Genomic DNA, 23482 nt, shown 5'->3' with positions numbered 1-23482 from the left:
GGTGCCGAAAGGCCTTGGCAGTACCGGCGGAGTCCGGTGCCGAGGAGGCGCTTCTGCCAGCCGCTTGATCATCGCTCGGCGCCCAAGGTGGAGGGGTAAGTGAAAGTCCCGCTCCTTTTTGTTCTCGGCTTAAAAGCCTTGCAAATGGGGTACTTAGCTGTCAAGTGATTCCCTGAGGCACTTCAAACAGGAGTCGTTCGGCATCGGCTTCTGGCAGGCCGAGCCCATTTTAAAACCCGGTGAGCCGTGCATGGGCTCCGGCACCGGGTTCATGGAAGGGGCTACTTCCTGAACCCCGCTAACAATTATCAATCTAACTATGTTAGCAGAGAAAAAACGTATAACTATACAAATATATATATAAAAGAATTATAACTGTATAACTATATACGAGAACTACGAGTAGCTAGGGAAGTGGAGGTCAGCTAAGCCGCGCTCCACTGTTCCAACGACCGACACGGGCGGTAAGAAGGAACTGAGGAGCGGGTGGGCCGGCAGGGATATATATCAAGCGCCATGATGGCGCCACTCTAGGGGGCGACCTGCCGGCCCACCGAGTTGCTAGGGTAAAAGTTTTCCGACGAATGTGCACGCGCGGCGCGCACACCTAACTGGAATGGATATGAGCAATCACTCGAAGAAGAACTAGACCATGCTCTAAGCAATAGAACCCACCCCCTGACCGAACCCATACCGGCTAGCTGTGCTTGCAGTTTCTTGAGCTGTGCCTCATTCATCTCTGTCTTCTGCAGGGCTGTGATCAGCTGTGTGTGCAGGTCCATCTCCTTCTTTTGGTGAGCAGTCAGCTCCAACTGCAGACGGGAGACCTGTGCTGTAGCAGCTGCCAGCTCCTCTGCAACTTTGACCTGCAGCACAGAACAGGGGGAAATATCAGAACTCCTAAGAACGTAAGGAGGGCCATTTAGGATCTAGGGCAAAAAATTGGGGATTGGTCCTGCTTTGAGCAGGGGGTTGGACTAGATGACCTCCAGAGGTCCCTTCCAACCCTGATATTCTATGAAGTGGGATTTCCAAAAGTTGACTTACAGGTCAGTGCTAGGAGCCCAGATTCCATGCTTGGTTTGCATAACTAAATGGCAGATGCGCTCCTCCATAACAGATACATCTTGGTGGAAGTTGCAGGCCAAAGATGAAGCACTATACATTGAGCTGAGTGGCAGCAGGGACAGGCTCATTGCCCAGCTAAAAACAGGGTGGCTCTGGGATACATAGTAAAGCACTGTGGGCCCTACTTGACCACACCCTCCACCTTGATTTATTCTAGTGGCTGGTGACAAACTCATCTCCAAGACAGATTAAAGCAGGTCACTTCAGGATGTTTTTTCTGAAAAAGCTTTAAATGAGACATGTTTCACTGGTTGGCTGCTCTGTTCAGCCCTTTGGGACTACCAGCTGGCCAGACATCAAAGCCTAATTGCGCACAAAAAGCCTAGCAGGAGTCTGCCACCTGCAGACACACACAGCTCCCTGGAGGTTGCAAACAGATTGAGTGCCAGGGTAGCAAGTCTGATGTTACAATTCTGCCCCTGTCCTTCTAGATTTGTCATAAACAATAAAAATGAACTGGATGATGTGCTCCTGGGGACAAAGCTATGTTTGGGACAGATAATAGTCAGATGGAAGTGGACTTGTAGACCATTTTCAAGTGAGTACAGGGATCAGCTTATGAAGACTAGTTGTGGAGCAGGAATTTCAGAACAGGATGTGTACTCTGCATTCTCTAAATGGTTAGGTACATGCTAATTTGCCAAGGTATTTTTCTGGCTTGCCAAGTTATGCACTGTAAAGTGCAAGTATTAGCTACTTCTAACAGTGATCACTGTTCTATTACACTTTTACATTTGGATTTTATTTAAGTTAGTGATTCACAGGAAGCCAGAGCTAATAAGGGTTCTCACAGACAACTTGTTAATTAAAACGTATTGTTAAAAAAACAAAAACACTGAAAAGGCTCAAAGCATTTAAAGGAAACAGACACAAACTAGATCCAGCTCCAAGTCTTTTGGGATAGGGACAAAATTCATGAAGGATATGCTGTATAGACAGGCTGCATTATAATAGAGTCAACTTACACAGTTCCTACTATAGTTAAAAGTTGCATTCAGATTTCCAACAGGTTCTCTTTTGTGCCTCACATAGTTCCAGCCCAATTTCCTCTTGGGCTAGTTACTTGCTGGCATTCAGAGAACTACCTCAGGTCTTGAATTATTGGTGGTCTCACTCTTGGGAAATGGATCTGTACACCAGAGACTGACACTGTGGCTGTTATTTAAACTTACTTAGAGACCTCCCTCCAAAGTATCTTAGTTACTGGGCTGCCAATCACACTTCCCCAGTGGGAGAAATTGTGTGATCACTTAATTAAACAATACAGTACTAATACCTGTGGATTAAGCACCTGTGGATAATGTGAAGTGATAAATGCTGACTATATATTAACATAGTTCCTAGAACAGCATTCCCTTTTGTCTTCCTCTTTTGGAAGGGTGAAAGAAGATCATTACCAATGTAGCTTGTAAACGGTGGGTTGTTTGTTTTTTTTCACATCTCTAGATAAGCTGCCTCCAGTAGTTTTCATAAACTCAAAGGAAAACAAAGACCTGTTTCTGTGCTGAAATCAGCCGAGGCCAAAAAGAGTGGGTCCCCCCGCTTAACTTCTGTATGCTGTGCAACAGTATCTGAACTCCTAAGACTGGCAAGTTTCCATCCACTCAGTTCAAATAGTTGAAAGGATTTTGCTCACAACTTTCCTACCCAGCCTCCTGCCAAAAAAAACATTGGCTGTGGACTGTAAAGATGCAGGAGAATCTTCAGCTCAGAAAGAAACTTTATCAAAGTCAGAGGCACGTGTAAACTGTAGGTTATGGGAGAGAAACCCCAAGGCTCTAGACAGTCAGTCAGAGACACACTGCCTCACCTGGTCCCAGCCCCGATCCACTGGCAGCATGTGCTGGGAAGAGAAAGCAGTGACAGGAAACAGGAAGAGTTAAGAACGCCAAGTAGAAAGGCAAAAGCATGAATTACTTAGAACAGCTAAATGTGGCATTACAGGGGCCTGAAATGTGACAAGAGAAGCATTCAACCTATTTCTCGTTTGACAGCTGCAAAAGCTCAAAGACAGAGAGAACAGCAGTGAAGTCATTTTTAAAAAGCAAGGGGCTAAATCTTTCCAAATGTGCAGGACTGTATGGAACATGGATGGTCAAATGGACTACGCACTCAACTGGGAGCCAGGAGCTTCTGCATTCTAATCTCTGTACTGCCAGTGACAGCAAGTCACTTCACCATTCTGGAGAGCAGTGATACCACCAACCTTATAAGAACATGGCAAAACTTTGATATCAAATATTCTGCAAGTGCTAAGCTGAAATGTATTACCCAGGGGCAGCAAGTTACAGATTCATTGCTCCTCACTGAGACCTGGGCCATGCCGGGATAGAGGACTACGTCTCGTTCCACGTTAAACTGACATGGCTACTTGAGAGAGAAGATGGGTGAGAAAGTAAGTCTACTAAAAAATTACCTCACCTACTATGTTTCCCTAATATCCTGGGACCAACACAGTTACACTATGAATGGCTACTAGTAGTTTGACATATAACACTATATTACCAAATCTGAAACCTGAGATTTCACGGATTTTTGAAATCAAGACATCTTATCAGAAAATCAAATCTATCAGGTAAGAGGATTGTTATATGGATATTTAGCTGTGCCCAAGTCCTACCAGCCATTTAGCAGTAGGTGAGGAGCTTTTCTGGGAAACTGACAATATAGTAAAATAGGCAATGTGCATTTTGAAATAGTTGAGGCCCTGCTAATATACATAGTGGCTTAACTTTCTGTTTTCACACCAAATGGTAGCTAAGAGTAACTTTTGTACCTTCCATACCAATTTAACAATTGAAAGAATATCCAGGCTAAAACATCTTTAAGCCTTATGCAATAGAAGCTACAGTGCTGGGGCCATGCAAACACCTAGATAGATCAAATGAACTCTAAGGTGACGGCTTTAGAAACCATGAGTGAGAACCACTGGGTTCTCTTTTTAGGAGTTTTAGGTCAGAATCCCCAGCATCTGTTAGATAGAATTGCAAATCCCTCTCTAGCCTCAGTCAGAGCTCTGTGCTTGTACTTATTGCTTGGCTAGTTTTACCTTCTCCTGCTCTGCATGCAACACCCTTGCCTGAGTGTGTTCGTTTGTCGTTTGCAATGAGTTGTTTCTCTGCTCCATCAGCAGGTTGCTCTGTTCAACATACCTAGGAAAGGGGGGGGAAAATCATAAAAAGTGACTTGAGCACAAACACAAAAGGGGACTTGAAGTGAAAGCCTATTATGGAGGAAAGACAACAGTGTTTGTGACAAAGCCTCATTAACAGAGTAAAATCCAAAACAACTCTGTGTGATGTCTTGCACACAAATGAAACTAAGGATATGTGGCTATTTAAGATCTGTCAGTTTAAGGCCAGAAGGGACCATTAGGGCATCTAGTCTGACCTGCTGTACAGCACAGGCCGCCAACATCACCCAGTACTTGTACGCTAAACCCAACAACCAAAACGAAATCAAAGTACTATAGACCACAGGAGACTAGATTATTCTGTGCCACAGGCACAGAATAGGAGGGACTTAGGTATACCAGTATTTGAGGCTCCCCTGAATGCCAGGGAAATTAAATGATATACACCCAGATAATCTTGGCAAATGAGATGTACCCACATGCTGCAGAGGAAGGCAAAACCCTCTCAGTATCACTGCCAATCTGAACTGGGGGAAAATACCTTCCTGATGCAACATATGTAATGAGTTAAACTCTAAGCATGTGAGCAAGAACCAGCCAGCCAAACACCTGAGAGAGAGAATGCTTAGTGCCATCTCAGAGCCCTGGCCCATCCTGCCCAACATCCCATCTCTAGCCATAAACATCCCTGATGCTTCAGAGGTAGGGAAAAAACCCCTCCAGAATACATTGGGAGAAAAAATTATCTTCCTGGCTGGCTGAAACCCTGAAGCATAAGCTTTAGGAACGTAAGAGATAAACTGGAAGTGAGCTCCATGGCTGCTGAGCTCTGCTCAGCACCATCACATAACTGCACTCAAATTTGTCCTGCTCTGTTAGAACTAATTACAGTACAGACCCCTTTACCTGCAAAACTGCTAACACGCAGTAGTGCTGTGCCCCCGCCCCAGTTCTACCTATTTAATACGCAAAACTCGTTAACACATGGTATAGGAACTTGCTATGTAGCGCTACAGATTTGCTCACTGACAGAAATCAACAGGAAGTGCAGAGTGGAAACGTGCTGTAGGCCTACTGGCGTTTCCTCTTCTTTTGATGGCCGATATTGGTAAGACGTATCATGCACCCTTACTTATTGTCACGCTAGAGAGATATACACAATATATAGTAGTTATATACTGTATATACTACACTAGAAAATATTAACCATAGGCCTAATATAATGGCAGAGGACAAGTGTCAACATTCCTACATTGTAGAAGAAAAGCTAGCTGCAAGAGATGGAGCAAATGGCGCAGAAACACAGGCCAAAGTTTCAAAAGATATTGGGATTGCTGAATCTTCTCTCCGAGGATGGCTAAAAACAGAATCTAAACTGAATGGCTTTGTACAAAATATTGATTCTGCTGTGGGACTTCAGTAAAAACATGTGCGCTATTCAGCAAAACCCACAATCAACAGAGCCATGCGCAAGTGGTTTGTTCAGGAAAGGCTGAAAGGAATGCTGCTAAACTGATACAGTATTCTTTCAAGGTTTTAGTGATTTACTGCGTATTTAATGTTATTAGATTACACATTTGAATTTATATTCTTGCAAAGCACCATTAACAGATAGGCCTATAGTATTTGAGACACTGTGAATACGTATGTAATCCTAGATAATTATACATGTACTGTATTGTAAGTGAGCGGACTCACCCCTGCAGCGCCTCCTGCTGGTTGTCCATGGGAATTAGCTTTTCCAGCATCCTGGAGCACCCCTTGCAGACTGGTGATCCACCTTACCGCTGGCTCCCGTGTCCCTCCCAGGACCCCAGTGTCCCTTTCTCTGAGTTGCTGCCCCCATGGCAGTACCCCCACACTCTGGGTCTTTCCACGCAGGGGAACCCCCACCCACTAACCCCACCTCGCCTCAGTGTAAGGCTACTGCCTGTCACCCTCTAGCCCCACTCCCTGGGGCACACTGCAGTATATGCCACTCATCACAGGCAAGGCTGGATAGGAGCTCCTGCCTTTCTATAACTGGGCTGCCCCTCTGCAGCCCTGGTACTGGTCTTAGGCCCTCAGCTAGGCCCACAGCCTGGGGTTTCCTAGGTCAGACCTCCTCAGCTCCTCTAGCCTTCCCCCAGCCCTGCTCCACTCCCAGTACCCTGCTCAGCTCAATCTCGAGAGGGAGAGGGAGAGAGACCTGAGCTTCTGGCTGCCCTGGCCTTCTTATAAGGCCCGGTTAGTCTGTTTGGGGCATGGCCCCAGCTGCAGCCACTTCCCCCAGTCAGCTGGGGCGTTGCTCCCTTCCCCAGCCTCAGCCCTCTCCTGGGCTGTTTCAAGCCCCGCAGGGCAGGAGCGGGTAACCACTCTGCTACATGTATATATAGATGTCTAAAGATATTTCAGCATGGCCCTCTTAACCTGTGGTCCGTTAACACACAGTTGTGACGGCTTGACTCCTGACATCCACGTGTAAATGGGTCTGTACTGTAAGTTGTTTGCCCCCCACAGCTCCCATTGGAAAGGCTGTTCCAGAACTTCTCCCTCCAACAGAAATCTTCTCAATTCCAGCTGAATTTGTTCATGGCCAGTTCACATCCATAATTTTTTGTGCCAATACTGTCCTTTAGTTTAAATAGCTCTCCAATCTCCCTGGTATTTACATCTCTAATGTGTTTAGACAGAGCAGTCATATTCCCATCTCAGCTGCCTTTTTGCTAGACTAAACAAGCCAAGCTCTTCCAGTTTCCTCTCATAAGACAGGCCCTTCATTCCCTTAATCATCTTTGTTGCACTAGTTCAAGATGAATTTAAAGACTGGAATGTGGGTGACCAGGATTGTACACAGTATTCCAGATGAGAGAGACAGTATGCTGCAAGTTAGAGAAACACTGGTGAATCTACAGATAGAGAAAATTGGTTAGCAACTCTGCTCCATCCTCCTGCCAAGAGAGCAGTGTTGCTGCAGTACAATGAAGTGTTAACATCCCAAGTGATGAGGCTTTCACCACTTCCTTTGGGAAACTATTCCATTCTAGAAACATTGTATGGCATATATCTGAGAATGGTGATACATTGGGAATACATCCCATGCACCAGCACCATTCTCCATTTGACCTGAAGGAGCAGCAATAAGAATAACCAGAGAGGGCAGACCCCTCTCCCTTTTGCCAGAAGGACTGTTGTTGTGATGTGGTCAGGAAAAGCAGCAGCAGGACTTTACCTGCCTGCTGTGCTCCAAGTTTATGACAAACCCCCGTTTCAGAGATATACACACCTACAGTACCTACAAAAAAGTATGTCCTTGTGCTAGAATCTAAAGAATTTAGGGTCCCTGTCCCCTGAATTGAATAATCTTTGTTCCTTTCAGCAGTGAAATGAAGACCTTCTCTACAGGCAAAAGAGAAAGTGCAGTTAGTAGCCAGGTCTGTAGCCATGAGTAGGCTGCACACGCCCATTCCTCACCGCTGATTCCGCTCAATCAATTCGCCGATCTTCTCATTCTGTTCTTCAATACGGCTGCTCTTCTCAAATATCTCCTGCTTCAACCTCTCGTTCTCCTAAGGTGTAACCACAGAGTAGGAGCACAGTCATCTTACTTGGGGTGACCCAGGGGATGCCACCTACAGCTGACTTCATTATCAGAAGAAATTTAATAGTAATGCTGCTACTGCCTAGGCAGCTACGCAGCACAATATCAATTTCCTTACTGAGGAACCAACAACATTACCCTAGCAGTCAGCTACCCTCACCTGAATGATGCGCTGGATGTTGCTCATGATCATGGCAGTTTCCATGGTAACCGAAGAGATGCCAGGTAGCAGCAAGTTGTTGCTAGTGTTTTGTTTCTGTAACTCTTCCACCTGTAAGGAATGAACCATGGAAGCCACACTTCAGCAGGATGTTAATGTGAGCATTTAGCACATCATAACTTCTCACAACTTCACCTGAGACACACAAAGTAGGTGAAGTAGTATCTTTTATTGGACCAACTTCTGTTGGTGGATGATAGAAGCTTTCTAGCTTCATCTGATCACTCATACAACAGTTGTAGAATATGCATGTAAACTACAGCCATGCCACCTTGTGCAGGGCTGTGGGATTCCTCACATGCGAGGCACTAAGTGTACAATCATAATATACAGCTCTTTCATGAGGATTATCTTGCTGCAACTGGGCATTTTTTATAGCAGTCAAATTGCATGGGAAGTATAATTAGTGAAAACTCCACTTTTATATGGTTAAGTTACTGCATAATAAAAAAATAAATAAAATGGAGATATACCTATCTTCTAGAACTGGAAGGGAAGGTCATTGAGTCCAGCCCCCTGCCTTTACTAGCAGGACCAAATACTGATTTTTGACCCAGATCCCTAAGTGGCCCCCCTCAAGGATTGAACTCACAACCCTGGATTTAGCAGGCCAATGCTCAAACCACTGAGCTATCCCTCCCCACCTGTACAATGTACACGCTAAACACAGCAGCCTGAACTCTTCAACAGAAGACCTACTTCTGAGGCACTATATGGCTGAGACAGGCAAGTGGTTTTATCCGCTTATGAACAAGCCCCCTCCACATCAGGTCTCTCTCCTCTACTGCCAGGTCTATATCATTACCTTGGCAGCTAGATGATCCATTTTATCAGCTACTTTGCTAACAGCCATTCGGATTTCAGTGTTATGTTGTCGAGCTTCTGTCATCAAGAATGAAGTGACATCACTAGGTGCTAGAATGGGACCAAGAGAGGTGACCAATTAGCGTGGCAAAAAGACCACCACAGAAGCAGTATTTGCATTGGTCTGCGTTCAAAGCCCGGCAGCTACAGGGATTGCCATCTTCCTAAAGGTCAGTGATTAAGAAGATCTAGAAAACAAGACATGTTATTGCTTTAACTGTAAGAAACCAGGTCTATAGTGGCAGGAAATCAATGGGACTTGTTTACAGCAATTCATAGATTCCAAGGCCCGAAGGATCATTGTGATCATCTAGTCTGACCTCCTGTGTAACAAAGGCCAGAGAACTTCCCAAAATAATCCCTAGAGCAGGGATTCTCAATCTTTTACTCCCCTCTTCCCCATGCTATAAAGTCCACAGCCCACCTGTGTCGCAACTGTTCTTCTGCATACAAAAGCCAGAGCCAACCTTAGGGGGTAGCAAGCAGGGCAATTGACTGAAGCCACACACCACAGGGGCCCCCACAAAACTAAGTTATTCAGGCTTCATCTTCAGCCCTGGGTGGTGGAGTTCAGACCTCAGGCTTCAGCAACCTGCGATGGGGCTTTGGCTTTCTGCCCTGGGACTCAGCAAGTTTAATACAAGCCCTGCTTGGCAGCCCTCCTGAAACCTGCTCGCAGCCCCTGAAACCTTGGTTGAGAACCACTGGCCCTAGAGCATCTCTCAGAAAAACATCCAATTTTAATTTAAAGATTGCTAATGGTATAGAACCTACCACGACACCTGAGAAATTGTTCCAATGGTTAATTATCCTCACTGTTAAAAATGTATGGCATATTTTTCCAGTTTGAATTTCTCTCACTTTACCTGCCAGCCACTGGACTGTTCAATCTGATAGAATGGTAAGAGCTCATTGTTCAATATTTGTTCCCCATGTTTAATCTGTAAATTCCTACATTTGGCAGCCACAATGACAAACACATGAAATAAGATAAACAATTAATAACTTATAATGAAATTTAACAAGTGAATATGTTAAAGAGAGTCACTAGCCACATGCACACTTGGGAATAGATCTTAGGAATTTTTTTGCCCATCTTAGTCCCTCCCCTGAGTGCACCATGCGGGGTGGGGGGCGGAATTTGAATTATTAAGAATCATTTGTCCTTATCTGACATTAAAAAAGTAACATGGCACAACATGAAACTGAGCCAGCAGATGTAAGGGTTCTGAATGGGATGGGTGTATGTTTGCTTCCAGTCCTGTGTGGATATTTATTACAAAAAATTATTTACAATGCATCAGTGCAGCTGAGAGATTTCATATGGTGCACATTGTCCTGACATACCTTGGAAAGGTGCTGGATACATCTGTCCTAGAGGCTGGAGCTGGGAAGCAGCTGCAGTTTGTGAATAGGTATATGCCGTTTCTGCATACGGCTAAAGGAAGAAGACATTTCATTATGTTTTGTTCTAACAGTTTCAGTTACACACTACTCACTATAATTTCTGTTATGGATGAAGTTTGAGAAACAAGGCCTGAGTGGAGCATCTGTAGATTAAATAGTCTCAAAATGGATGCTAAAATAGCAAACATCACTGAAGCCATTTTTAAGGAAGAACAAGAATAAAACCCACTCGCTTCTGTCCTATCTAGAGATGACCACCACAAAACCCAAATAAATATTCTCCTAACAAGTGTTCCTCACTCAACATAAGTGAGCTGAAGCATTTGAGGGTCACAAATGCTATTAACTCAAAGACTTTCCATTTAGTCCACAACAGGAGTTTTGCAAGGGAGCGTGCAAGCCAGATACACCTAGTAAATGTTCTCTGAATTTAGGCCAATTAACATTCCAACCACAAAAAACAAAAAAAAACCCTGCAAGAGTACAAATAATACAGGCACAAGTCCAGCAGCAGAGTAGAGGCTATCTAGTTTATTGCACTGAATGTGGCATGTATTATTACATGCCTTGTGGGAACGTCGCAGATAGCCCTCAGAGCAAGTGCAGGCTCTTGAGACTAGAGTGGCTGAACTGGAGGAGCTAAGGGAGACATACAGGCACATAGATGAGACTCTCAGGACACAGTAGAGAAGTCCCACTCCCCATATGACAGCCTCTGTGCTGTTGAGGAAGATTAAAGTCTTGGGGAAGGAGAACATCAAGGTGGAATGGAGGAAAATGACCCCATAGTTGGGATCCTCCTTCCAGATCATGTCATGGTATCCTCTCATGAGGGTGAGGAACCATGTTATTAGGAAAAGCCTGTAACAACAACAACAGGGATGTGATGCTGGCAGACCAGGTGCTAGCTCATGCCAAGGCCTCTAGGCCTCCTTGAACACTGACAAATGCATAGCTGGAAACCAGTCTAACTCACATGTATGTCAGTATCATTAAAATAAGTATCAGAGCTGTAAGAATGTGTTTAGACTTTATGATATGCTTGTAAGTTGCTGCGTGTATTAATCTCACTTAATAGCTGAATCCCATGTTATAAGGTAATACTTAGGTGTTTGTTCCATAACATAAAAGTGTTTCCTAAAACTGTAAAACCCCACAGTCAGGAGAGAAGCATTACTGAGTATGAAATGCTAGTTTATCACAAGATGTGTTATCTCCAGCACAACAAAAGAAGGCCCTGAAGACAAGCCATAGTGGAACATCAGGAGAAAAATACTTTGTTGATTGCTCCCTCCCACACCCATCAAAAGGGGACATACATAAGCCCTCATCCCATCACAATTTGTACACTGGGGTAAGGGGATCAAAATGCCTGAAAAGAAGAAAATTGTTATCACTACGCTCCCTGGAATTCAGAGAGGATAATATTTCTAGCATAAGCAAGGGATCCCCATCTGCTTGGCTTGGGTTAGCCCTAAAGGACATATGCAAGTTCTATATTATAGCAGCTACTATTACCTTTTGGAATCTAACACCATATCTCATTTGTGTGCGTATGCTTACCTGCTTTAACCTTGTAAATAATTCTCTTATTTTTTTCTTAATTAATAAATCTTTAGTCAGCATTCTAGGATTGGCTACAAGCATTGTCTTTGGTTTCAAATCTGAGGTACAATTGCCCTGAGGTAAGTGACTGGTCCTTTGGCACTGGGAGTAACCTGAATATTGTTGTGATTTTTGGTGTAAGGTGCCATCTATTACAAAGTCAGGCTTGCCTGGATGGCAAGATAAACCAGAATACCCAGCGAGACTGTCTGTGACTCCACATTAAGATTGTTATAGTGCTTGAAAAGTTTACACTTGACACCTGGTTGGTGAAATTTAATAGAAGAACACACTACCGATTGTTACAAACCCAGGCACAAACCCCAGTCTGCCCTGAGATTGGCACTTACAGTCATGAGTTACTTCAGAGAGCCTGACTGGGGGACTGGAGTATTAGAAATATAGATGGTTGGGTTTTGATGACTAAGAAAACCATATGGTAAGTTGCCTGCTCAGTGTGAAGGTCCAGTACCTCTCAAGACACCTAGACAGACCTATGTGCAGTGCTGGGGATGAGCCATTGGTCATGGTACAAGTCAGTACCAATGACATAGGGAAAGGTAGGAGAGAGAGAGATCCTAGAGGCCAAATTTAGGCTGCTAGGTAAGAGACTGAAGTTCAGGACATCCACAGCAGCGTATCTGAAATGCTTCCAGCTCCACACACAGGGCCAGTTAGACAGGAAGAACTGCAAGCTCTTAATGAGTGGATGAAACTGAGTTTAGAGGAGGAATTTAGATTTATTGGGACCTGTGGAAATTTTTGGGAAAGGAGGAGCCAATGCAGGAAGGATGGGCGCCACCTAAACCAAAACAGAACCAGAATAATGGCATGTAAAATTTAAAAATATCTAGAGGCATTTTTAAACTAAGGGGTGGGGGAAACAGATAGGTGGAACACAGGATCTGGTCCAAGAGGTGAATAGAGCTAAACCACTACATAACAGAGACCATCATGTAATAAAATTAACACCCTTGTAAAGGGGAAAATACCAAAGAAATCCACCACAGTTTAACTGCAGAAAAGGGGAACGGCACGAAAATTAGGCTAGTCAAATGGAAATTAAAAAGAACAGTCATAAGAGTGAAATGCCTGCAACCTGCAAGGAAACTTTTTTAAAACACTGCAATAGAGGTTCTAACTATAAGTATAATCCAAATAAAAATAAATGAGAGGACCAAAAAAAGCTGCCATGGCTAAACAGAGACAAAAAGACAACTTTTAAAATTGGAAATCAAAACCTAAATGAGGAAAATAGAAAAGAAAAAACTCTGGCAAATCAAGTGTGGAAGTATAATTAGGCAAGCCAAAAACAAATCTGAAGAGCAATGAGAAAAGAAATAAAAATAAAAATAAACCCACAAAAAAATTCCTGTTACTTACAAAAACTAAGTACATCAGCAACAGGAAGCCTAAAAAACAATCAGTGGGGCCACTGGATGATCAAAGTGCTAAAGAAGCACTGAAGGAAGACCAGGCCAATGCAGAGAAGTTAAATGAATTCTTTGCATTGGTCTTCACTGCAGAGGATGTGAGGGAGATTTCCACAACTGAGCCATTCTTTTTTGATGTCAAGTCTGAGGAACTGTTCCAAATTGAGGTGTCAATAGAGGTGGTTTTGGAACAAACTGGTAAATGAAAGAGTAATCAGTCACCAGATATCTTGGATGAATACCATCTCGTCCTGAAGGAGCTAAATATGTAACTGCAAAACTATTAACTGTGGTATCAGGTTTCAGAGTGGTAGCGGTATGTAACTTATCACTTAAATCAGCTTCTGCACCAGAAGACAGGCAGAGAGCTAATGTAATACCAATTTTTTTTTTTTTTTAAAGGCTCCCTAGGTGACCTGGGCAATTACAAGTTAGCAAGTCTAACTTCAGTACCCAGTAAATTGGTTGAAACTATAGTAAAGAATGGAATTCTCAAACACACAGATGAACATGATATATTGGGGAAGAGTCAACATGACTTTTGTAAAAGGAAATCATGCCTCACCAATCTATTAGAATTCTTGGAGGGTGTCAACAAGGGTGAATCAGTGGATATAGTGTACCTGGACTTTCAGAAAGCCTTTGATAAGATCCCTTGCCCAAGACTCATAAGCAAAGTAAGCAGTCATGGGTTAAGAGGGAAGATCCTCTCATTGATCAATAACTAGCTGAAAGATAGAAAACAATGGATAGGAATAAATGGTCAGTTTTCAGTGAAGAGGGGTAAAATAGCATGGTCTGCCAAGGATCTATACTGGGACCAGTGCGGTTCAACATAATAATAAATGATCTGAAAAACAGGGGTAAACAGTGAGGTAGCAAAGTTTGCAGACAATAGCAAATTACTCAAAATAGTTAAGTCCAAAGCTCACTGCAAAGAGTTACAAAGGGTGACAAAATGGCAGATTGGAAAATACTATCCCAACTATAGACACAAAATGATGGAGTCTAAATTAGCTGTTAGCACTCAGATGAGAGATCTTGGACAGTTTTCTGAAGAGTTCTGCTCAACGTGCAGTAGCAGTCAAAAAAGCTAACAAAGTTAGGAACCATTAGGAAAGGATAGATAGTAAAACAGAAAATACTATAACCCACTATATAAATCCATGGTATGCCCACACCTTGAATACTGTACGCACTTCTGGTCACCCAATCTCAAAAACGATATTACAATTAGTAAAAGCACAGAGAAGGGTAACAAAAATGATTTGAGGTATGGAACAGCTCTCATATGAGGAGAGATTAAAAAGACTAGGACTTTTCATCTTAGAAAAAAGAGAGACTGGCGGGGGTGGGGATATACAACAGAGATATATAAAATCCTTATTCATTTTCATCACACCATTTGTGAAGTGAAGTGTTGTTCACCCCTTTACGTAACACAAGAACCAGGGGTCACCCAATGAAATTAATGGGCAGGAAGTACTTCTTCACACAATGGACTATCAACATGTGGAACTCATTGCCAGCAGTTGCCGTAAAGGCCAAAAGTATAACTGGGTTCAAAAAGAGTTTGATAAGTTCATGGAGAATAGATCCGTTTGGCCTAGGGAGGTTGTGAAAATCTCCATCACTAGAGATTTTTAGGAGCAGGCTAGACAAATACCTGTTAGGGATGGTCTAGATAATATTTAGTCTTGCCCTGAGTGCAGGGGACTAGACTAGATGAGCTCTCGAGGTCCTACGATTCTATGGCTATTAGCCAACATGGTCAGGGATATAACCCCATGCTGTGTGTCCCCCTGAACTTCTGAATGCCAGAAGCTGGGACTGGATGACAGGGGATGGATCACTAGCTGACTGCCTGTTCTGTTCACCTGGTATTGGCCACTGTCAGCAGACAGGATACTGGGCTAGATGAACCTTTGGTATGACTCAGTATATCTGTTCTTATGTTCTTTAATTATTCTTGTGGCTCTCTCCCCAAACCCTCTGATTTTTCAACATCCTTCAGTTTGGTGAGATGGCTCCTTCTTTGGGTGGCTCCTCTATTCCAGTTGTGGACCCTCTCTTCCCAACAATGGAGAAGAGCATACATCTAAGAGAGCACTGCCATCAGAAGCATCAGAGGTCTCCACTAATCTGATTTCAATACCTGAAAGCTCTGTGCACTTCCAGCGAGAGCTGAATGGGGCTGAAGGGTTGCAGGCATTAAGGCAGCAGAGGGCACTTGGAGCCCAGAAACGGATGGTTGAGGTACTGAAAAGGAAGAAGAGAAGATATCTAGCACAGTAAGTATATCATTTGTTGCTGACTGTCAGTTTCAGTTGTCTAAGTTACTTGACATAAGTGTATGGGACCCCCTACATGATTCATGTAACTACAGTCACTGAACAGACCAAGGCTAACGTAGGGGGAGGGATAGCTCCAGCGGTCTGAGCATTGGCCTGCTAAACCCAGGGTTGTGAGTTCAATCCTTGAGGGGGCCATTTAGGGATCTGGGGCAAAAAATTGGGGATTGGTCCTGCTTTGAGAAAGGGGTTGGACTAGATGACCTCCTGAGGTGCCTTCCTACCTTGATATTCTATGAATCTATGAGACTGCCCACAATCCTGCCTAAGCAAATCTGTATGATGGAGATTAAGGGGCTGTCTTCAATGCAAAGTAAGCAAGAGTTTGCCCCTAACCTGAGTTCCCTCCACACACAGAAATACTGAACTCAAGTGCAGTAGTGCTTTTAAGTTAAGTTGTCTGGCTTGCCAGGAGATAAAGGTGAACACAACTCAGCTGCTAACATGACAACTCTGCAGTAGTGTGGAAGCCAGCTAGCTCCGCTTAAGTGCTACGAGTCCTCCAATGCCTTCCCATAATTCCCTTTCTCTCCCTCATGTACACACAGAAAGGACATTCTCCCACAATCTACTGGGAAAATTCCCACAGCAGCTCAGCAAGCCATGGGATGTGCCCCCCAAAGTCTTAGTGACACAAACAAGTGCAGTTCCAGTGTGGACATAAGCAGCTCAAATGTTACTTTGCTTTGAAGTCCTCTTCCACTCTAGCTAGACTAACTGATGAGAAGTAACTTCAGTGCAGTTAACTAGAACAGACACTGCAGTGAACACATACCCTCAATAACTCAGCCTTTGGGTACAAGAAATAGTCCACCTGGAGAGCTGAGTGATGGGAGGGTCACCCACAAGTCACATCCTCTTTTCAGTTCCTTAAAGGAACACACAATTCATGCAGCAGAAAATGGTTAAACATGCCCGTCCATGACTGCAGTTTCTATTTATCAAACCCAAGCAGACCAATTCATTACCTTGCGTTGTCAACTGAGGCAGTACTGCATGAGCTGGCTGCAAGAAAGGTCTCTTGGGGGATGAAGAGACAGGCTGTGCTGTTCCTCTCAATGTATTTGGGTCCTAAAACATTCCCAAATTTCAGTCAGTATTAGTGAGCTAACAACTTAGGAATAGCTTTGCATCCAAACTTTTGACTAAGACAAGATATGATTAATAGCAATGCACCCATTATAAAGAGGGAATTTAAGCCTGACAGGAATGCTAGCCTCATGTGGAACTGAATGTCAACAGTTCCAAACATACAAGGTGTCCCCACGAGCTTCAAAAAGGCACAAGTGAGACACTGACAGAGCAGTCACCTTGCAGGCAGGCAGAGCAGCCACTGCACTCAGCAGTAGTTCTTGCACTGCCTGGAACGTATATCAAATCCTACATTTTAAGGAACACGAGTGCTTGGTGACGCACCTCTATTTCTGAGTCACTGGAGTCCAGCTGGGTGCCTGCTGTTCCTGCAAGGAAAGGCAGCATGGGCTGTCCCATTTTAGCCATCCGAGAAATCAGCTTTGCTTTTGCTACATTGGGATTCTGGAAGAAACATTTGCAATTACATTGCCTTTGTATCTTTTAACTCATTTTTCAGTACCCTTGACACTAACCCAGATTTCTATGGTTCTGACGAGCACAGGATTATACACTGACTCAGTTGCAGAAGCTTTGTTCAGTCTTTTTCCAACTATCAAATGAAGAAAGTCTCTGTATTTAGAGAATTCCTGAGATCATATGGTCCTTTAGATAATACTTTAATTAAAGAGAGAATAGAGTAAATATACTGTTTTTACAGTCACGAGTACTGTATGGTTATCTATTGTACAAACACATTAACAAGACAGAAAGAGACAAGCTGGACGAGGTAATATCTTTTATTGGACCAACGTCTGTTGGTGGATGGGACGAACTTCACAGAGCTTTTCCTCAGGTCTGAACAAGGAAAAATACAGTTACCCACCTTTTAGTGACTGTTGTTCTTCGAGATGTGTTGTTCATGTCCATTCCAAGCAGGTGTGTGCGCGCCACGTGCACACCAGCTGGAAGATTTTCCACTAGCAGCGTCCGTAGGGTTGGCCCTGGTGCCCCCTGGAGTGGCACCACTATGGCACCCTATAAAGGGGCCCGCCGACCCTCCACCCCCTCAGTTCCTTCTTGCCGGCACTCCGACAGAGGGGCAGGAGGGTGGGTATTGGAACGGACATGAACAACACATCTCAAAGAACAGTTACTAAAAGGTGGGTAACTGTTTCTTTTTCTTCGAGTGATTGTTCATGTCCATTCCAAATAGGTGACTCACAAGCCTGAACCTTGGTGGTGGGGTCGGAGTTCACTGCTGACTGGAGTACTGCACGACCACAGGCTGCATCATCCCTAGCCTGGTGCGTGCTGGCATAGTGCGACGTGAACATGTGGATGGAGGACCACGTGACCACTCTATAAATCTCCTGAGTCAGGATCTGAGCCAGGAATGCCGCAGAAGAGGCCTGAGCCCTAGTGGAGTGGGCAGTGACTGGAGGGACAGGGGTCTTAACTATGCGGCAGCATTCCCAGATGTGGGTCACGATCCATGAAGAGATTTGCTGAGAGGAGACCGGGATCCCTTTCATCCTATCCGCCACCGCGGGGAAGAGCTGTGTCGAGCGTCTGAACGGCTTGGTATGCTTGATGTAAAAGGCTAAGGCCCTGCAGACATCCAGGGAATGTAACGGCCACTCCTCACTGGAAGAGTGTGGTTTCGGATAAAAACACCAGGAGAAAGATATCTTGTCCCATGTGGAACTGGGAGGTGGAGCAAATAGTCTAGGATGATAGGGATTGGGACCCCCAGAGAATTGTGACCTTGCTGACCCGACCACATGGAGAAGCGTTTCCATTTGGCCAGGTAGGTGGCCCTGGTTGATGGTTTCCTACTATCGAGCAGCACTTGTCTGACCTGCTGGGAGCACTGCATCTCCACTGGGTTCAACCATGGAGCATCCAGGCTGTGAGGTGGAGAGATTCCAGGTTTGGGTGGTGGAGGGAGCCCCGGTCCTGCGTGATCAGGTCCAGAAGCAGGGGCAGTGTCACGGGCGCCTGAACAGACATGTGCAGGAGTGACGTATACCAATGTTGGCGCGGCCACGCCGGAGCTATCAGCATGGTCCCTGTGGATCTTCAAAATCACCCTGTGTATCAGAGGGATCAGAGGAAAGGTGTAGAGCAGATCGACTCCCCAAGACTGGGAAGAAGGCATCCAACAGAGACCCCGGACTGCGGCCCAGGAGGGAGCAGAACCGTTGGCACTTCCTGTTTTCCCACAAGGTGAACAGGTCTAACTAGGGAAAGCCCCAGAGCTGGAAGATTGAGCGTACCATGTTCAGTTGGAGGGACCACTCATGACCCAGGAACGAGCGGCTGAAGGTGTCCACCAGGCCATTCTGCTGCCCCAGAAGGTAGAACGCTGTCAGGTGGGTAGCATTGTGGATGCAGAAATCCCACAACGCGAGGGTTTCCCTGCACAGGGGAGAGGAGTGTGCACCCCCGTTTGTTGATATAAAAGACTGTTGACGTGTTGTCCGAGAGGACTGAAACACATCTGCCAGCCAGGTGGGACTGGAAGGTCAAGCAAGCCAGGTGGACCGCTCTCTGATCCCCGACATTGATATGCAACTCGAGGTCCTCCAGTGACCACAAGCCCTGTGTCCTGAGATTTCCCAGGTGCGATCCGAGGCATCCGTTACCAGAGAGAGAGAGGGTTGCGAAGGGAACACCCATGCACACTTTCTGCGGGTCGAGCCACCACTGTAGCGAACTCAGCACCAACTGGGGAATGGACACCACTGAGGCCAAAGGGTCCCTGGCCGAGCTGTATACTGTTGCTAACCAGGACTGTAGTGGGCGAAGCCGGAGTCTGGCATGATTTACCACATAGGTGCACACCATGTGACCCAACAGCCAGAGGCAGATCCGCGCTGTGGTAATCGGGGCATGTTGCGGTCCAAGGATGAGCTCGGAAATTGCGTGGAACCTGGATTCCGGAAGGAATGCTCTGGCGTGGGTGGAGTCCAGAACCGCTCCTATGAACTCTATTCATTGAGTAGGAGACAGGGTGGACTTGGCTTTGTTCAAGAGGAGGCCGAGTTTGAGAAAGGTCCGCCTGATGAACAACACCTGCACCTCCACCTGCTCCTCGGAGCGGCTCGTTATGAGCCAATCGTCCAGGTAGGGGAATACCTGGATGCCCCGCCTGTGCAGGAAGGCCGCCACAACTGCCATGCACTTCGTGAAGACCCTTGGGGCAGCTGACAGGCCGAATGGGAGCACCATGAACTGCAGATGGGCATCAGCTACGACAAACCTGAGGTACTGACGGTGTCGGGGAATTATGGCAATGCGGAAGTAAGCGTCCTCTAAGTTGAGGGCAGCGCACCAATCTCCTGGATTCAGGGAGGGATGATTGAGGACAGGGAGACCATGCGGAACTTGAGCTTTCGAACAAACATGTTCAGTCGCTGCAAGTCCAGGATGGGTCTCAGGCCCCCTTTTGCCTTCGGTATTAGGAAATACTGGGAGTAGAAGCCTTTGCCCCTAAGCTCTCAAGGGACTTCCTCCACCGCCCCTGCCTCCATGAGGGACTGCACTTCTTGAATTAGAAGTTGCTCGTGAGATGGGTCCCTGAAGAGGGATGGGGAGGGGGGCTGGTAGGGTGGGAGGGAGGAAAACTGGATAGAATATCCCCTCTGTACCGTGCAGAGCACCCAGCTGACTGACATGATTCGGGACCAGCCATGGTAGAAGGGGGACAGAGGCGGCCCAAAGGTAGAGTTGAAGGATCCAGAGTCTTGATAGGTAGATCGCCCTCAACCGTACCATCAAACAAGGGGCTTAGGCCCTGATGACGATATCAACTGACCGGACGCCTGGCCAGAGGGGTGGCGTTGGTGACGCCTCCTGCCATTTCTGCCCCGCTTGCGCCCTAGCTCCTGGGGAGTCTGAGGCTGGGGCCGCCCGCGGCCTAAACTGCCTGCGTCGGATCGCAGGGGTATGCAAGCCCAGCGAGCAAAGCGTGGCCCTCAAGTCCTTTAGGCTATGGAGACGTTTGTCCGTTTTTTCTGAAAACGGCATCTGCCCCTCGAAGGGGAGGTCCTGAATGGTCTGCTGGACCTCATCGGGAAGGCCTGAGACCTGGAGCCAGGCTCCCTGCCTCATGACCAGGCCTGTGGCCAGGGTGCACGAGGCTGAGTCCGCTGCATGTAGGACTGCCTGGAGAGAGTCTCGGGAGATCAGTTTCCCTTCCTCCACCAGGGCCGAAAACTCTGACCTTGAGTCCTGGAGGAGGAGCTCCGTAAACTTCGACATGGCTGAACATGTGTTATGACCATATTGGCTTATGATCGCCTGTTGGTTGGCAATATGGAGCTGTAGGCCTGCCATAGAGTACACCTTTCTACCAAAGAGGTCAAGTCTTTTGGCGTCCCTGTTCTTTGGTGTTGACCCCTGAAGCCCTTGATGCTCCCGTTGGTTGGCTGCGTCCACCATCAGGGAGTCCGGGGGTGGGGATGAGTGTACAAGTGTTCGTGCCCCTTAGAGGGGACAAAATAACGCCATTCCATTCTCTTGGCAGTAAGGGCCAGTGAAGCTGGCGTCTGCCATAAGGTGCGGGACGTATCCGCTATGGTCTTGATTAATGGAAGAGCCACCCTGGATGGCCCTGAAGGAGCCAGGATGTCTACTACTGGATCCGCGTCCACCTCGATTTCCTCAGCCTGGATTGCAAGGCTCTGAGCTGCTTGCCGGAGCAGTTGTTGGAGGATCAGAGTGTCCTCCAGGGCCGGTGCTGCAGTCATGCCTGAGACCGCTTTGTCCAGGGAGGAAGAAGAGGAAATTACTTTGATTGGTCCTTCCTCAGGTGCATGTAGCCCTTCAGGGTCCTGCGGCACATGGTACTGTGGTTGCAGGGCCGGTTCCGATTCTAAATGTGGCACTGCAACCGGTACCGGGGTCGCCAGTGAGCAGCTTGGCGTATCAAGTGGTGCCTGTTGAGCCCAAACTGTAGTCGCTGCTAGTGCCGCTGCCCGGCTAGGGGGTGCTGAGCTTGAATATGGCAGACCTCTGCCCGGCGACAGTGCCGGTGGAGGAGGCAACTGCGCCGGGGCCACCAACGTCAAGGAGACCGAGGCCGACCTTGATCCAGGACCAAACACCTGGCCTACCGACTGGTGGTAGGCCCAGGGGGTCCAAAACAGCCACTGTGAAGGCGGATGTCATTGCTGCTGCCACTGTGGGTAATGCTGGTGGCTCACCCCTGAAACCGATCTTCTCTGCGACCGGCTGGAGCGGTAGGAGTCTGCCTCTGAGTCTGAAGTCTCTGAGTAAGAGGACCTAGGGGGAGCAGCACCCCGTGCTGTTGGAGAGCGATGCTGAGGCAGCAGGGAGCCTCCTATCTGGTCCGGTGCCGCCCTAGCGGTGCGGGGCAGGGAGGGAGGCAACAGAATGGCCGGCTTGCCCCTCGATTGTACTGGGGGACGGGCCATGGTAGGCAACTCCCTACTATGGTGCGGGGAGGCTGGTGCTGGGAGCCCTATCAAGTCTGAGGCTGCCTCGAATGCCTCCGGTGTCAAGGGGAGGCGCAAGTCTCCGCTGAGGTCCGGGGATCTAGGCCGGTCTGGACTCGACTGCCCTCTCTGTAGTGCAGGAGTCGACGGAGCAGCCAAAGGCTGTAGCCCAGCCTGTCGGCTTGCACCCACGGACAGCGTCGGCCTCTGGGGGTCCTGGTAGGGTGATCATTCCCTCACCGGCTTCCTCTTCTTAGCGGGCTCCGGAGATGGTGAGCGGTGCCGCACTGAAGCCGATTTCCTATGACTCGACTCCGTTTGGTGCCGTGTTTTAGAAGACTTGGACTGGGTCCTAAGTCCCGATGCCGGTCCCGGGGCACTCTGCACAGAGGAAGATGTGGTTGGCACCGCATCGGCCGGTTCCAGGTCCGAGGGTGGCCGCAGGGCAGCCTCCATCAGGAGGACTCTAAGTCTTTGAGCTCTGTCTTTGAGAGTTCTCGGGCGGAAGCCCCTGCAGATAGAGCACAGGTCCTTTTGGTGGCTCTCTCCAAGGTACCTCAAACAAGCAGAGTGCAGGTCACTCTTGGGCATGAATTTCCCGCAGTCCTTGCAGAGTTTAAACACAGGGGACCCGGGCATGCCCCAACGGGCGATGAAATGTGGGGGGAGGAACCCCCCAACTACCAAGAACTATATACAAATGCCCCAAGTAAACTAACTATATACACGGACTATACATGAGGATAGGACACTGCTAACTTGCTATGCGCAAGAGAAGTTCTGGCTAGCTGCTGCTAGGGGAAAATCTTCCAGTTGGCGTGCACGCGGCATGCACACACCTGCTTGGAATGGACATGAACAACCACTTGAAGAACCAAAGCTTCCAAACTAAATACAAGGTGGGACTGATTGTTAAGCAGAAGGGGTGCACACTTGTTGCAGCCTAGCTTTTGAAGGTGTGCAGATTTTTTCTGAGAACATGACAGAGGTCGGATGCAGAGTGTTCACTTTGTGAAAATTCACACAGGAATTGAGGGGAATCAAATCTTTCCCAAAACAACTCTATAACCTCATCCTCCAGGGACCCCACTCTAGGGACCTCCTACATGCTTCCTAAGATACACAAACAAGGGAACCCAAGCAAGGTCACCATATCTAGCCAAAGGAATATCAGGACTCACAGAAGCCACCTTCAAACCACTCACCACACAAGGGGCAGTTTCCTTCA

At 46.8% G+C, this 23482-nt stretch overlaps 1 protein-coding gene across 9 annotated transcripts in view; it reads right to left on the bottom strand.

Moving 5' to 3' along the window:
- The window catches only part of FKBP15 (FKBP prolyl isomerase family member 15), a 108881-nt gene that overhangs the window by 30681 nt on the left and 54718 nt on the right, over positions 1-23482 (bottom strand). For 7 of the 9 annotated variants that reach the window (XM_050926474.1, XM_050926475.1, XM_050926473.1 and 4 more), the window contains 10 exons: positions 17138-17257; positions 16690-16792; positions 15526-15629; positions 10273-10363; positions 8867-8976; positions 8002-8112; positions 7715-7809; positions 4178-4280; positions 2939-2971; positions 695-866 (listed from right to left, as the gene is read on the bottom strand). In XM_050926474.1, coding sequence (XP_050782431.1) covers positions 695-866; positions 2939-2971; positions 4178-4280; positions 7715-7809; positions 8002-8112; positions 8867-8976; positions 10273-10363; positions 15526-15629; positions 16690-16792; positions 17138-17257 — 1042 coding nt within the window. The remainder of the gene's footprint in view (positions 1-694; positions 867-2938; positions 2972-4177; positions 4281-7714; positions 7810-8001; positions 8113-8866; positions 8977-10272; positions 10364-15525; positions 15630-16689; positions 16793-17137; positions 17258-23482) is intronic. The other 2 variants (XM_050926472.1, XM_050926476.1) reach the window with 1 other exon arrangement.

Source organism: Gopherus flavomarginatus, chromosome 17, assembly GCF_025201925.1.
Source record: "Gopherus flavomarginatus isolate rGopFla2 chromosome 17, rGopFla2.mat.asm, whole genome shotgun sequence".
NCBI lineage: Eukaryota > Metazoa > Chordata > Testudines > Testudinidae > Gopherus > Gopherus flavomarginatus.
This window is presented reverse-complemented; position numbering and strand designations above follow the sequence as displayed.